The sequence below is a fragment of the Callithrix jacchus genome, chromosome 2 (genome assembly GCF_049354715.1).
Source record: "Callithrix jacchus isolate 240 chromosome 2, calJac240_pri, whole genome shotgun sequence".
NCBI lineage: Eukaryota > Metazoa > Chordata > Mammalia > Primates > Cebidae > Callithrix > Callithrix jacchus.
In genome coordinates this window covers 140,107,705-140,123,872 of record NC_133503.1, presented here as the reverse complement: position 1 = coordinate 140,123,872, position 16,168 = coordinate 140,107,705, and the positions used below count along the sequence as shown (strand labels likewise).

At 38.2% G+C, this 16,168-nt stretch overlaps 1 protein-coding gene across 16 annotated transcripts in view; it reads left to right on the top strand.

The window, feature by feature from the left end:
* Positions 1-16,168, top strand: part of RAD17 (RAD17 checkpoint clamp loader component) — a 42,857-nt gene that overhangs the window by 1,620 nt on the left and 25,069 nt on the right. For all 16 annotated transcript variants that reach the window (XM_078365385.1, XM_078365383.1, XM_035291464.3 and 13 more), the window contains 8 exons: positions 63-166; positions 2,441-2,698; positions 3,224-3,307; positions 8,631-8,787; positions 11,264-11,400; positions 12,240-12,292; positions 12,377-12,502; positions 12,595-12,664. In XM_078365385.1, the coding sequence (XP_078221511.1) occupies positions 125-166; positions 2,441-2,698; positions 3,224-3,307; positions 8,631-8,787; positions 11,264-11,400; positions 12,240-12,292; positions 12,377-12,502; positions 12,595-12,664 (927 nt within the window). In that variant the 5' untranslated portion in view covers positions 63-124. The remainder of the gene's footprint in view (positions 1-62; positions 167-2,440; positions 2,699-3,223; positions 3,308-8,630; positions 8,788-11,263; positions 11,401-12,239; positions 12,293-12,376; positions 12,503-12,594; positions 12,665-16,168) is intronic.

The following is a 16,168-nucleotide window of genomic DNA, read 5'->3' as shown; positions in this document are numbered from 1 at the left end:
ATAACTATAATTCTGTATTTACAGTTCTTTTTCATTTGAGGGCTTCTTTTTTTTTCCCCTAGGTGAATTAGAGTTTAATGTATTACTGGTCCTATACTACGGATGGGAACTGTTACAGTTTATAATGTCAAAAACTTTTCTTAGACCAAAGGTATCTTCCACAAAGGTATGATACACTAGAATGGCCGTGAAATAATTGCCTTAAAATAACTATAAATTTTTATATACATTCTTAATAACTTATTACTGCTATCAAAGTAATAGAGCCCAGTATCTATTGTAATTAGTGGTTTATGCAAATCTGGTAATAAGTTGTGAAACAAGTGTTCTCTAAAAGCACAACCTTAATTTTGAAAGTGTTTACAGTCCCAGTCACAAAGAAAAGACTGAAAACATTTGAATGAAAGAACATAGAAGAGAGAAATATGAGTGGTATTTGGTGTTACAGTTTAATCAAAAGCCCTGCTTCTTAGAAGTAATGTGATTCAGTGTGTCAGTTCTCAGCAAGATAGGGGTTAAGGTGGGATGGGGATCAGTTTCATGCATGCAGGGTAGCCTTTTCCCTAAGTGGAGGCTAAATTTTATTTGATGTTAAGTAAATTACTTAACTTTGCTTTTTATCTTTCTCTTTTTTTCAGTATATGGGAGTTCACAGTTACGTAAGAAATGAAACTATAAAATGTATAAATAATTTCCAAATCAGAACTGCTATCAAAAGGTTTACTATCACAAAAAGATATTTTTATACACTCAAAAATATAAAAGGGGCCAAAATTATAGTACTAGTCACAATTTTTTGATGAGGATGAAAGGAGTCAGGTAGCTATGACTGAAATTTTTCCCAGTGGTCTTCCGTTTTTAATCCACTGCTGATAATATTCCTAACTCTCTGTCTTAAAAGAAGAGTGAAGTGTGACTTAGCATTCATAAAGTATTGATAAGCCCCACATTGTCTCCCCTAAGCTACTTTCAGCTTCAACTTCTGGTTTGTTTTCTCCAAGAGAGGAACATTGTTTAATGAATAGCTCACAAATATAGCTGAATATTCTTGAAGGGAAATATCATTTTTTGTTGTTAGCCAGGCAGTAGATTGTACAACCAGATCTTAAGCTGTATTTTTCTAGATTTATATTAAGAGTGTTAAAAATCTATTAAAATTTTCTAATTTCTAATTATTTGTAATTGTTAGCTAATAATTTCTAATTATTAGCAAAACTTTTTTTTTTTCTGAGACAGGGTCTCACTCTGTTGCCCAGGCTGGAGTGCAATGGGGTGATCATGTTTCACTGAAACCTTAACCTCTTGGGCTTAAGTGATTCTCCCAAGTAGCTGGCAGTATAGGTGTGCACCACCCATGCCTGGCTAATTTTTTATTTTTTGTAGAGTTGGGGATCTCCCTATATTATGCTAGCTGTGCTCAAACTCCTGGGCTCAGGCTATCCTACTACCACTGCCTCTGTCTCTGAAAGTGCTGGAATTATAGGCATGAGTCACCACAGCCAACCGTTCCTAGGCATTTCTGAGTGACAGTTCCCCCCGAGGAAAGCCTGCCTCGATTATAAAAACATTAGTTGCTTCATGCACTGAAGAAAAAAGTGTAATCCTGTCTTAATTACAGATTACAACTTTAGGATCCTTGGCCTGTACCTTCATTAAGTCTTAAAGCTGATACGGATTATTTGGATGTATGAGATTGTTCTTAGTTTGTGAATGTATTAACCTGGTCAAGGTAGATGTGTTACTCTTCTTACTGCTCTTTCTGTTAAAATAATATCATTTAATCCTTTATTTTGTTTTGCTTTTTTTAATAGGTAATTTAATATTTATGTTTCAGTCCTACAGAGAGCTAAAAAAAAAATCATTCTAGTCTTTATGATGGGAAGATTACAATTAATAAAAATAAGTTTGTGTTCTTTACTCCTTTATGTGGCATTCATCATTATGGTCAAGTATTCACTTGCACTTACTGTAAAGTAGAAAAACAGCTATTACAGAGAGAGACAGTTTTATTTAAAAAGAGCTAATTTATAAGATTTTTAGGCTGGGTGTGGTGGCTCATACCTGTAATCCCAGCTCTTTGGGAGGCTGAGGTGGAAAGACTGCTTGAGCCCAAGAGTTGTTTGAGACCAGCATGGGCAACATGGCTAAACCCCATCTCTACAAAAAAATACAAAAAAATTAGTTGGGCATGGTGGTGCATGCCTATAATCCCAGTTACTCAAGAGGCTGGGGTGGGAGGATTGCTTGAGCTGAGATTGTACCACTGTACTGGTACAGTCTCAGTCTGGGTGACAAAGCAAGACACTGTCTCAAAAAAAAATTTTTTTTAAGATTTTAAAGGTTATAAATTTGTGAATATGTTGTTTCCAGAGTAGTTCAGTTATATAGGAAGTAGATGGGAAAAAATGTGATTATATTTACCTGATTTCTTTTTTTCCAGGTAACAGACTGGGTTGACCCATCATTCGATGATTTGCTAGAGTGTAGAGGCATCTCTACTGTTGCTGCGACATCATTAGGTGTGAACAACTCAAGTCATAGAAGAAAAAATGGGCCTTCTACATTAGAAAGTAACATATTTCCAGCTGGAAAAAGAGGAAATCTGTCTTCGTTAGAACAGATTTATGGTTTAGAAAATTCAGAAGAATATCTATCTGGAAATGAACCATGGGTGGATAAATATAAACCAGAAACTCAGGTACTAAAAAGCATGCAGACATATCTACATAATTTAATTTCAGGGTGCATAGGGTGGATAGGAAGCAGAAGGATGTTCAGATTTTTTACTCATAAGAATCTAAGTGTTAGAAAAATTCTGGATTTTTTTATTTTCCAAGGCTCAGACTTATCTCAATACTTTTTCTAAAGTTGTATCATTAGTTCTTTTAGATTTAATTTAATCTCAACATAGAATTGATCTGTTTTAAAATTTTTGTACTAAATGTAATACTCCTCTGTACTGTCTTCTCAAATGTATTTCTGGATTTTAAAAAATGTTGTAATTACAAACTTGCCAAAATTATCATACAGAGGTATCAACTTAAGAATAGAATTTTTCTAAAATAATATAAAAATTCAAACAGTAATCAAAAGGACCATTTCATTATGTAGATTGTTACTGGTTTGTTACTTTTCTTTAATAATACTTAGGTTAATATGTGCTGATGTAACAAAAAATCTTCAGTTAAAATGTTTTGTTTTAAATTTGAAATTTTTGTTGTAGCTTGAACTTGCTGTGCATAAAAAGAAAATTGAAGAAGTTGAAACCTGGTTAAAAGCTCAAGTCTTAGAAAGGCAACCAAAACAGGTAATTAAGAAATGTGTTTTAAAATATTTAACATCAAATATTTTTCTGACTTAAATTTTTCTGACTTAAAGTGTGTTGTTAGAAGTTGAAATTTTATGACGATTTTGTTCTAAATAAGTCTAGATCTCCAGTAGAAAGTTCCCTGGCAGGGCGTGGTGACTCATACCTGTAATCCCAGCACTTTGGGGGAGGCCAAGGTGGGAGGATCACTTGAGCCCAGGAGTTTTAGAGTAGCCTGAGCAACATAGGGGGAGACTCTGTCTCTATAGCTAATTAGCTGGGCATTGTGGTGCCTAGCTGCTTGGGAGGCTGAGGTGGGAGGATAACTTGAGCCCAGGAGGTGGAAGCTGTGGTGAGCTATGATCGCACTGGTATACTCTAGCCTGGACAACAGAGCAAGACCGTTAAAAAAAAGAAAAATGAAAAAAAGAAAGCTTCCTGACTTTACTACTTCCACCTTCACTAAAAGACTCAGAGACTTTGAGTTTTTCTCTTTATTTTTAACTCTTTTTCTTTATGTCTTCTTATTAGTATAAAGAATCAGTAAACCAATTAGGATGCTAGTGTATTTAGCACATCAGATTATCTCAGGCTAAGGAAAGCAGGCAAATTACACATTAATTTCTATACCAAATATAGCCAAAAACGGTCATTATTTATTTTAGACTGATGTTTTTTGTTTCACTTCCTTACTACACAATTACCCTGAACCCCCAAGGTAGAATATCTCTCCTTCCATCAATCTCAAAATAAAAACATTTTTAAATATCTCTCCTTCCATCAATCTCAAAAAAACATTTTTAAATGTTTTTATTTTGAGATTTTTTTAAGCATAAAGGAAAAGAGAATAATACAAGTACTCATATATACAGAATATACTCATTGTTTCCCCGTTAGATATTTTAAAGTAAATTATAAACTGTGACATTTCAGTTAGACTTTTGGATACCTCCATATGTCTGTTTTTTTTTTTTAATGATTTTCCTAATTAATTATGTATACCATTATTCTCTCTAACAAAATTAACCAGGATGCCCTAACACTATCTAATGATCAATTTATATTCACATTTCTGCAGTTGTCCCCAAAATGTCTTTTGTAGCTGGTTTGTTTTAAACAGGATCTAATCAAGGAGCACACATTGAATTTGGTTGTTACATCTCTTAGGCCTTTTCTTTTTCTGAATCTAGAAATAGTTTACTTAACCCTTTCTTTTTCTCCAAGACGTTGGCTTATGAAGGGGATCAGGCCAGTTGACTTGTAGAAGTCTCACACTCTGGATTTGTTAGGTTGTTTCCTCCTAATGATGATTAACTTGTTCTATCCTGCATTTCCTATAACCTGTAGTCCCAGGTACTCAGAGAGCTGGCTTGAGCCCAGGAGTTCAAGGCTGCAGTGAGTAGCTGGGACTACAAGCATGTGCCACCACATCTGGCTAATTTTTTAAAAAAATTTTTGTAGAGATAGGGTCTTGTGGTGTTGCCCACACTAGTCTTGAACTCCTGGCCTCAAGTAGCCCTCCTACTTTGGCATCCCACAGTGCTGGAATTAATAGGCATGAGACCCACCATGCCTAGCCCAAATCACTTACCCTTTATTTTACAAAAGTTTCAGTGATGTCAGTAATTAGAAAACATTTTTATTCAAAAAAAAAAAAAAAGGTAGGATCTGGATTTATCAATGGGCAAACTAAATTTGCTTTTCAAAATTTATTTTAAGTATAATACACCAAATATTTGCAGAGTTTAAGTTTTCAGGACAACTTCTTTCCTTCAAAATTCCGTAAAACTCTGTTAAAGGGTAGACAACGAGATTAACAAAAGTCTTCATGTTACAATGTTCTGATAAGAAAGTGCTTCCTAGTTCTCTTATTGGAAGGGAAATTTGCTATGTGGCTATACCTACTCTGTCAGAAAACAGGCACTTAAGTATATTACATGAAAAAATTTGTAATACCTGTGCATAGACTTCTTTCTCTTTGTGAAGAAGTGATCTGTCTGATATTATAGTCCTCATTATTTAAGGTAGTTATGTTCTGTAAAGTTGCTGAATTAGCAAAATACTGAACCACTGTTTCTAAGGAAAACACTAAATTAGGTTTCTGCCAACCTCTGGTCACAACATTTTTGTCAGCCCATCAATATATAATGTTGTTTTATATGTGTTTCTGTTTAAAGATACCTTAATTAATGTGCACTCATGCTTCAATTAATGATGGGGATACATTCTGGGAAATGCATCATTAGGTGATTTCATTGTTATGAGAATATCATAGAATATACTTAATATAAAACTTACACAAACTTGTGGTATAGCCTGGTATACACCTAGGCTGTATGGTATAGCCTCTTGCTCCCATGCTACAAACTTGTACAGCATGTTACTGTATTGAATACTGTAGACAATTGTAACACAGTGGGAACTAGGTGTATAAATAAACATACCTAAACCATACCATCAAAAAGTACAGTAAAAAGGCAGGGCTTGGTGGCTCATGCCTATAATCCCAGCGCTTTGGGAGGTCGGGGCGGGTGGGTCACCTGAGGTCAGGAATTCAAGACCAGCCTGGCCAACATGGTGAAACCCCGTCTCTACTAAAAATACAAAAATTAACCAGGCATGTTGGTATGTGCTTGTGGTCCCAGCTACTGGGAAGGCACAAGAATCACTTGAACCCAGGTGATGGAAGTTGCAGTGAGCCAAGATCATGCCACTGCACTCCAGCCTGAGCAACAGAACGAAACTCTGTCTCAAAAAAAAAAAAAAGTTTGGTAAAACATGGTTATAAAAGATTAAAAATGCTCTTATACATTTATATAGGGAACTTACCATGAATGGAACTTGTAGGACTGGAAGTTGTTTTGGGTAAGTCAGTGAGTATGAGTGGTTAGTGACGGTCTAAGAACATTACTGTGCACCATTGTAGACTTTTATAAACATTGTACACTTAGACTATACTAAACTTAAAAAGTTTTTTGTTTAAATAAACTTCACTTACTGGAACTTTTTGTATAGGCCATTTTAAGGACTTTATGTAGCTTTTTTACTTTATAAACTTTTAGATTCTTTCATAACATTTAACTTAAAATACAAATACATGGTAGGGCTATATGAAAGTGTTTTCTTTCTTTATGTCTTTATTCTATAAACTTCTCTTGTATTACTTTTTTAACTATTTTTTAAACTGTTTTTAAAATTAGAAATGAAGACAAAAACACACACATTAGCCTAGGCCTGCACAGGGTTAGGATCATTAATAGCACTGTCTTCCACCTCTACATATTATAGGAGCTGTCATGTCTTATACAACAGTGCCTTCTTCTGCAGTACCTCCTGAAGGACTTGCCTGAGACTGTTTTATAGTTAACTTTTTTTTTTTGAGACAGCATCTCACTCTTGTTGCCCAGGTTGGAGTGCAATGGTGTGATCTCACTACACCCTCCGCCTTCCAGGTTCAAGTGATTCTCCTGCCTCAGCCTCCCAAGTAGCTGGAATTACAGGCATGCACAAACTTGCCTGGCCAATTTTTGTATGTATATTTTTTGAGACAGAGTTTCATAGACAGGCGCCAGGCTGGAGTGCAGTGGCACAATCTCGGCTCACTGCCTCCCAGGTTCAAGTGATTCTCCTGCCTCAGCCTCCTGAATAGCTGGGACTACAGGCACATGCCACCGCGCCCAGCTAATCTTTGTATTTTATTTTTAGTAGAGACGGGGTTTCACCATGTTGGCCAGGCTGGTATCAAACTCTGGACTCAGATGATCCACCCTCCTCAGCCTCCCAAAGTGCTGGGATTCCAGGTGTGAGCCACCATATCTGGCCAACTTTTTTTTTTTCTTTTAATAAGAACAAGTAGACTCTAATAAAGATACAGCATTGTGAATACATAAACCAGTGACATAGTTGTTTATTATAATTATCAAGCATTATGTATTACACAATGAGATATACGTGTTGCACTTTTATACAGTTGGCAGCACAGTAGATTTGTGTACACCAGCATTACCACAAACGTGAATGATGTTTTGGATTACTACTGGGAATTTTTCAGCTTCATTATGATTTTATGAGACTACTGTCTATATGTGGACTGTATATTGTTGATCCATATACTTTGAACTCATAGTGAACAGCGCTATAACTCATGCACTACCCTTTTCAAAAGTGGAACAGGCTCTCTTTGTCCGAGTACAGAGGTTCTTATTAAAAGAAAAAAATAGCCGGAGGTCATGGCGCTCGCGAAGGCGAGGTCATCAGTTCAAGGCTAACCTGAGCAACTTCATAAGCTCAAACTGATTGGCAAAAAATAAATACATAAATAAAAGAAAAAATATTAAGAATTACAACCTACCATTGTATGTAGGAAATCTTCTGATATTTCTGTAGCTTTGACTTTTTTTTAAAATTTAATATATGGTATGAAGGAATGTTACTGGGATCCACAACCTATAATCTCTCATTAGAGTCCTATGTCTGTTAAATATGTTTCTTTTTTTCTTTTTCTTTTTTTTTTTTTTTGAGACAGGATCTCACTCTAATGCCCAGAATGGAGTGCAGTGGCATGATCTTGGCTCACTGCAGCCTCTACCTCCCAGGCTTAAGCAATCCTCCCACCTCAGCCTCCTGACCAACTGGGACCATAGACGCACACCACCATACCCAGCTAATGTTTTGTATTTTTCTTTTATAGCGGCAGGGTTTTGTCATGTTAACCAGGCTGGTCCCAAACTCCTGGGCTCAAGAAATCTACCTGCTTCAGCCTCCCAAAATGCTGGAATTATAGGTGTGAGCCATCCTGTTCTGCCCAAATATGTATCTTAATATGCATTTCTTAAAGAATCTAATAACCAAACTGAGATCTTCCCATAAGAGTATTATATTTGTATGACAGTAAATTATATCATCCAGTGAAATGTCTACATTAAGAATAAATTATGCGAGTTCTGGTAATCTCTAAAAATCTTTGTTTCAGGCATCACCTCCCTAATTTAGTCCAAGCTTAGTTGTTTTAATTTGGTTACTAAGGAGTCTTTGGGTGGGACATAATGCAAGAATTGAGACATTATCAGAAGCAGAATTTAGAGTTGAAGAATTAAGATTCTCTTATTTCTGTGTTTGCAGATGTTTTTGTATGCAAAAAGGGTAAAAAGGCAGTTAAAAAAAAGAAAAATAATAAAGTTGGTTTATTTCAGCAAGCATTATCGGGAAATTTAATCTGCTTATACAAGACATTCAGCAAATACTTACAGAATGAAAAGTCAGAAATAATATTCTAGCATTCCAATGATTTGGGGTTTTAATTAATATTTGTATTTGATTTTAGGGTGGATCTATTTTATTAATAACAGGTCCTCCCGGATGTGGAAAGACAACAACCATAAAAATACTATCAAAGGAGCTTGGTATTCAAGTACAAGAGTGGATTAATCCAGTTTTACCAGACTTCCAAAAAGATGATTTCAAGGAAGTGTTTAATACCGGTAAGATTTGCTGTGAAGGTTGTGGAAGTAGTGGGGAAAACCTGTCCTTAAGGGACCTTTCAGATAAAGTTCTATGAGTGCATTTTTTCCCATACCTTCCACTTTCAGAGGGACAGAATTTCACAGACCATGTGTGATGGCTCTCACATGGGAGGCTGAGGCAGGAAGATTGCTTGAGTCCAGGAGTTAAAGACCAGGCTGGGCAATATAGCCAGACCCTGTCTACAAAAATAAAAAAATTAGGTATAGTGTTCTGCACCTGTAATTCCAACTACTTGGGCTGAGATGGGAGGATCACTTGAGCACAGGAGTTCAAAGTTGCAGTGAGCTGTGATTGTACTATCATCATGCTCCAGGCTGGGCAACAGAGTGATACTGTCTCAAAAAGAAAAAAAAAAAGTTATTTCAGGAGAAGGAAAAAAAGCATGTCTCCAGTGGAAGGGAATGGAATTTTTTAAACACTAAGTCTTAACTGTTTTGTTAACATGTTCTTCTGTTTGCATTATTTATCTACTTTTTACTTTTTTCGATACAGAGTCTCCCTGTGTCGCCCAGGCTGGAGTGCAGTGGCACAATCTCGGCTCACTGCAGCCTCCACCTCCTGGGTTCAAGCAATTCTCCTGCCTCAGCCTCCTGAGTAGCTGGGACTACAGGCACATGCCACCAAGCCCAGCTAAATTTTTGTATTTTTAGTAGAGATGGGGTTTCACGGTGTTAGCCAGGATGGTCTTGTGATCTGCCCACTTCAGTCTCCCGAAGTGCTGGGATTACAGGCGTGAGCCACTGCACCCTGCCTATTTATCTACTTTTTTCTAAGATCTGGCTAGGAGGTTAGACAGTGTTAAATAAGATATTTTATTTGTTAAATCAAGCCTTAAGATGTGTTAAAAAAAAAAAAAAACTTGCCCCCCCAACAAGATAGCATAGATCAGTAAATACCTGCTAAAAAAAATCAAATGAAAGCAAAAGGCAAGGATGTCTTTCTAATTTGGAAGGAGGCCTTAAGATAATGATTCAAAAACTGAGAATAGTTAACAATTTATTTTGTTTGTTTATTTATCGAGACAGACTCTCACTCTGTCACCCAAGTTGGAATGCCACCTCTGCCTCCCAGGCTCAAGCTATTCTCATGCCTCAGCCTCCCGAGTAGCTGGAATTACAGGCATGCGCCACCACACCCAGCTAATTTTTGTATTTTTAGTAGAGATGGGGTTTTGCCATGTTAGCTAGGCTGGTTTCAAACTCCTGGCTTCAAGTGATCCACCTGCCTCAGCCTCCCAAACTGCTGGGATTACAGGCTTGAGCCACCATTCCCAGCCTTCCTTTTGGGTCTCCCTTTTTGTCTATAGGATTCTTCTGCAAGAAGAGTTCTTTGCCAGGAGCAGCCTTCTGCTTTGGGTTTCTTCTCCCATCTTTCTAGTGTTGGAACTCATTTAGAAATTCTTCATTGGGGCCAGGCGTGGTGGCTCACGCCTGTAATCCAAGCACTTTGGAGGCCAAGGTGGGCGGATCACCTGAGGTCGGGAGTTCAAGACCAGCCTGACCAACATGGTGAAACCCTGTCTTAAAAAAAGAAAAAAAAAGGCCAGGTGCGGTGGCTCAAGCCTGTAACCCCAGCACTTTGGGAGGCCGAGGCGGGTAGATCATGAGGTCAAGAGATCGAGACCATCCTGGTCAACATGGTGAAACCCTGTCTCTACTAAAAATACAAAAAATTAGCTGGGCATGGTGGTGCGTGCCTGTATTCCCAGCTACTCAGGAGGCTGAGGCAGGAGAATTGCCAGAACCCAGGAGGCGGAGGTTGCGGTGAGCAGAGATCGCGCCATTGCACTCCAGCCTGGGTAACGAGCAAAACTCCGTCTCAAAAAAAAAAAAGAAAAGAAATGAAAAAAAATTCTTCATTGGTAGGCCAAAGTCATAAATATTTTTACCAGTTTTATGAATGTTATACTGACAACTATGTTCTTAGGTCAGTTAACTCTATATTAGACAGAGTCTCACTCTTATTTAAAGAAAACAAATAGCAAGAATAGCAACAGTCTCACTGTGTGTAATACAGAGTTAACTCAATGCAACCTCCTAGGCTCAAACGATCCCCACCGTCTCAGCCCCTCAAGTAGCTGGGACTACAGGCACAAGCCTCCACACCAGACTAATTGTTGTATTTTTTTGTGGAGACAGGGTTTTACCATGTTGCCCAGGCTGCTGTTGAACTCCTGAGGTCAAGTGATCCACCTACCTTGGCCTCCCAAAATGCTAGGATTACAGTCATGAGCCACTGTGCCTGGCCCCATGTTGACTCTTGTCTTTTGAAAGAAATATCCTATTTTAACTTTAAATAATTTTTCATAATTAGGAAACAGTCTACAGTATTGTGAGATGCATCGAGTGTATGTGTGTGTGTGTGTATACACTGAGATGTATAATATTTATATAATTTGTTGAAAATAAAAATGGTATATGTGTTTCCTTTCAGAATCAAGCTTCCATATGTTTCCCTATCAGTCTCAGATAGCAGTTTTCAAGGAGTTTCTACTAAGAGCAACAAAGTATAACAAGTTACAAATGCTTGGAGATGATCTGAGAACTGATAAGAAGATAATTCTGGTTGAAGTAAGGACAACTTTAAAATGTTTTTTGTTTGTTTGTTTTTTGAGACAGAGTCTCCCTTTAACCCCCAGGCTGGAGTTCAATGGTGCAATCTTAGCTCTCTGTAACCTCTGCCCTCCACTTCCTGGACTGAAACAATTCTCAAGCCTCAGCCTCCCCTGAGTAGCTGGGATTATAGGCACCTGCCACCATGCCGGGCTAATTTTTGTATATTTAGTAGAGATGGGGTTTTGCCATGTTGGTGAGGCTGGTCTCGAACTCCTGACCTCAGGTGATCCGCCCACTTTGGCCTTCCAGAGTGCTGGGATTACAGGTGTGAGCCATTGCACCCAGCCAACTTTTAAAATCTTTCTGTAGCTATTGACCAAATAGATGTGAGATATATCTTACATGATAACTTTAACTGTTTCTATAGTAGTAATATTGGTAAAGTACAGCACAAAGGCTTTGTAATAGTAGAAACCTAAAGTCTTTTTTAATAAACCTGAATGGAATAGCTGTAGGATAAGGAACATTAAATTTTTAATGGTTTAAGTATAGAAAAGCAAAAGGAAAGTTTGGAAAATTACTTCCCAGTGAAAATACTGTAACTGAAAAGCAACCCTATGAAATTTGGTCTGAAATTGAGATCTCCATTGATGTATATTACTGTTTGGGATATCATCTATTTCATGTTTCCTCTAACTTCTATGAAAATTCTCTTTAAAATATATAGAATAAATATATTTTTAAGTGTAAGGATGCTTAAGTATAAGTATAAATATGAAGAATAAAGTATAAATCTGAAAAATAAATATGCAGTGGAATAAACTATATTATTGTTCGTTTTTTATGTTCCATAGGATTTACCTAACCAGTTTTATCGGGATTCTCATACTTTACATGAAGTTCTAAGGTAAGTTTCAGTGAAGTATTCTAAAATTCCAAATTAAATGACAAGTGGTTTAAATTTCAACATTCCTGTATTTTGTTATTTTAGGAAGTATGTGAAGATTGGTCGATGTCCTCTTATATTTATAATCTCTGACAGTCTCAGTGGAGATAATAATCAAAGGTTATTGTTTCCCAAAGAAATTCAGGAAGAATGTTGTATCTCAAATATTAAGTAAGAAAGAAATTTCTGTTTATAAAGACCATATGCATATTGTAGTTTTAACTTAATCACTTAACTGCTATCTTTCTTTATAAAACTTTTAGTTTCAACCCTGTGGCACCAACAATTATGATGAAATTTCTTAATCGAATAGTGACTATAGAAGCTAACAAGGTAAGTCTTTAAGTAAACCTTAAAACTATAGAAAGTCCAGCTTAAGCTTACATAGTATTATATAAATTGAAGGAGCTAGCAACATGTATTATTTTAATTTTTTAGAATTAAAACATTTTGTTATACTCATAAAGCCTGTCATTTTAGCAAATGTAGGAAATAGTGATTTTTAAAATTTTCCTACTATTAAACTTTTACTTTCACATTGAGGTATATTTTTCCTTTGCTTGGTTTACTGTTCTAAATTGTTTCTGTCATCAAGAAAATGTTTTCTGGTATTTAGATATGGTAGTTAGTTATCAATAATTTAACTGTTTCTATTGTCCTGTTGTCACTTCTTTATTTTAACTTTTTAAAAAAATTTGTAGTGACAAACACGTATTATAAAATATATCATCTTAACCATTTTTGGATATATAGTTCAGTAGTGTAAAGTATATTTACATTCATATACAGCTGTTGTCACTTTTTTTTTTTTTGGAGACGAGGTCTCACTCTGTTTCTGAGGCTAGACTACAGCGGCATAATCATGGCTTACTACAGCCTCAACCTCTTGGGCTCAAGTGTTCCTTCCACCTCCCCTTCCTGAGCAGCTGGCACTATAGGCTGGCACCACCATGACTGGCTAATTTTTTTTTTTGAGATGGAGTTTTTTGCTCTTGTTACCCAGGCTGGAGTGCAATGGCCCGATCTTGGCTCACTGCAACCTCCGTCTCCTGGGTTCAAGCAGTTCTCCTTCCTCAGCCTCCCGAGTAGCTGGGACTACAGGCGTGCGCCATCACGCCCAGCTAATTTTTGTATTTTTAGTAGAGACGGGGTTTCACCTCGTTGACCAGGACGGTCTCAATCTCTTGACCTCATGATCCACCGCCTCGGCCTCCCAAAGTGTTGGGGTTATAGGCATGAGCCACCCTGCCCAGCCTATGACTGGCTGATTTTTTTATTTTTTGTAGAGACAGTGTCTCCCAGTATTGCCCAGGCTCATCTCAAATTCCTGGCTCAATTGACCCTCCTGCCTCAGCCTCTGAAAGTGCTGAAATTTCAGGCATGACCCTCTGTGCCCGACCTCTTGTCACTTTTAGTATGTCATTTTTTTCTATATTTCAAATCAAGATGATGTTGAAAAGAAAAAAACCGATGGACATTCTGCTCCCAGCATCATGGTTCTAGGGAATCCTACTGGTATACACCAACCAATTCTTGCATAATAATTTTTGTTGCACTGCTGTGACAACAGGGACTGAAGGAAATCTCGAAGGGAAAGGTTTTGAAGATTAAACATGTTAATGTAGAGCACCTAGCTGAATAAATAACAGATATTAATAGTGAAAAATGAGAAATAAACTGAATCTAGTAATATAGGAAGCAATTACTGTGATGAATTATTATGCTCTTAGTGTTTTGAAAATATTTAATGTGTCGGGCTTGGTGGCTCATGCCTGTAGTCCTAGCACTTTGGGAGGCCAAGGCGGGCAGATCACCTGAGGTCAGGAGTTCGTGACCAGCCTGGCCAATAAGGCAAAACTCCGTCTTTGATAAAAATACAAAAATTGTATTAGTTTGTATTAGTTTGTATACCAAATAGTTGGTATGGTGGCGGGCACCTGTAATTCCAGCTACTCAGGAGGCTGAGGCAGGAGAATTGCTTGAACCCGGGGGACTGAGGTTACAGTGAGCCAAGATCAAGCCAGTTCACTTCAGCCTGGACAAAGAATGAAACTCCATCTCAAAATGTGTGTGTGTGTGTGTGTGTGTGTGTGTGTGTGTGTGTGTGTGTGTCTGTATTTAATGACATGGAAAATGATCACAGTTTAATGTTGTATTAAAAATAAAATAACGAGAGGTGGCCCAGTATGGTGGCTTATTCCTGTAATCCCAATACTTTGGAAGGCTGAGGCAGGAGGATTGCTTGAGGTCAGGAGTTTGAGACCAGCCTGGGTATCATAGCAATACTCTGTCTTTATCAAAAAAAAAAAATTTTTTTAAGGCAGGGTCCCACTCTGTCCTAAGTTGGAGTACAATGGCGTGATCTCGGCTCACTGCAGCGTCAACCTCCCAGGCTCAAGCAGTGCTCCCACCTCAGCCTCCCAAGTAGCTGGGACTACAGACATGCAGCACACAACCGACTAGTTTTTTTTTTTTTTTTTTTGGTTGTTGCTTATTTGTTTGATATGGGGTCTCTCTCTGTTGCCCAGGCTGGAGTGCAGTGGTACAATCTTGGCTCACTGCAGTTTCTGCCTCCTGGTTCAAGTGATTCTCATGCCTCAGCCTCCCAATAGATGGAATTACAGGTATGCACCATCATATCCAACTAATATTTGTATTTTAGTAGAGACAGGTTTTCACCATGTTGGCCAGGCTGGTTTCAAACTTCTGGCATCAAGTGATCCATCCACACCTCAGCGTCTCTAAGTGCTGGGGTTATAGGCTGAGCCATTATACTTGGTCCTGGCTAGTTTTTTGTATTTTTTGTAGACACAGGGTTTTGCCATGTTGCCCAGGCTGGTCTCAAACTCCTGAGAAGCAATCTGCCTGCCTTAGTCTCCCAAAGTGCTGGAATTACAGATGTGAGCCACAGTGCTCAGCCTACGAAAGATTTCTTATAAAGTTAACTGGGCGTGGTGGTATGCTCCTTTAGTCCCAGCTACTCAGAAGGCTGAGGCAATAGGATTGCTGGAGCCCAGGAATCTGAGGCTGCAGTGATCTAGGTGACATGACATGTCTTTCGTGGACAGAGCTAGACCCTATCTCTAAAAAAAATTTTTTTTTGGTTGGGCGCAGTGGCTCACGCCTGTAACCTAGCACTTTGGGAGGCTTAGGCGGGCAGATCACAAGGTCAGGAGATCGAGACCATCCTGGCTAACACAGTGAAACCCCATCTCTACTAAAAATACAAAAACTTAGCCAGGTGGTTGTCATGCGCCTATAGTCCCAGCTACTTGGGAGGCTGAGGCAGGAGAATCACTTGAACTCGGGAAGCAGAGGTGTCAGTGAGCCAAGATCACACCCCTGCACTCTATCCTGGGCAGCAGAACAAGACTCCATCTCAAAAATATATATCTTTTTTTAAAGAGGCAAAATTATGTAACACTCTCAATAGAAATTATGTTATCAGACCAGGCAAGGTGGCTCACGCCTATAATTCCAGCACTTTGGGAGGCCAAGGTGGGCAGATCACCTGAGGTTGGGAGTTTGAGACCAGCCTGACCAACATGGTGAAACCCTATCTCTACTAAAAATACAAAAATTAGCCAGGCATGATGGCGGGTGCTTATAATCCCACCTAGTTGGGAGGCTGAGGCAGGAGAATCACCTGAACCTGGGAGGCGGAGGTTGCAGTGAGCCAAGATTGCGCCATTGCACTCCAGCCTGGGCGACAAAGCGAGACTCTGTCTCAAAAACAAAACAAAAAATCTACCTTGTAATCCCAGCACTTTGGAAGGCTGAGATGGACAGATCATTTGAGGTCAGGAGTTCAAAAACAGTCTTGCCAACATGGTGAAA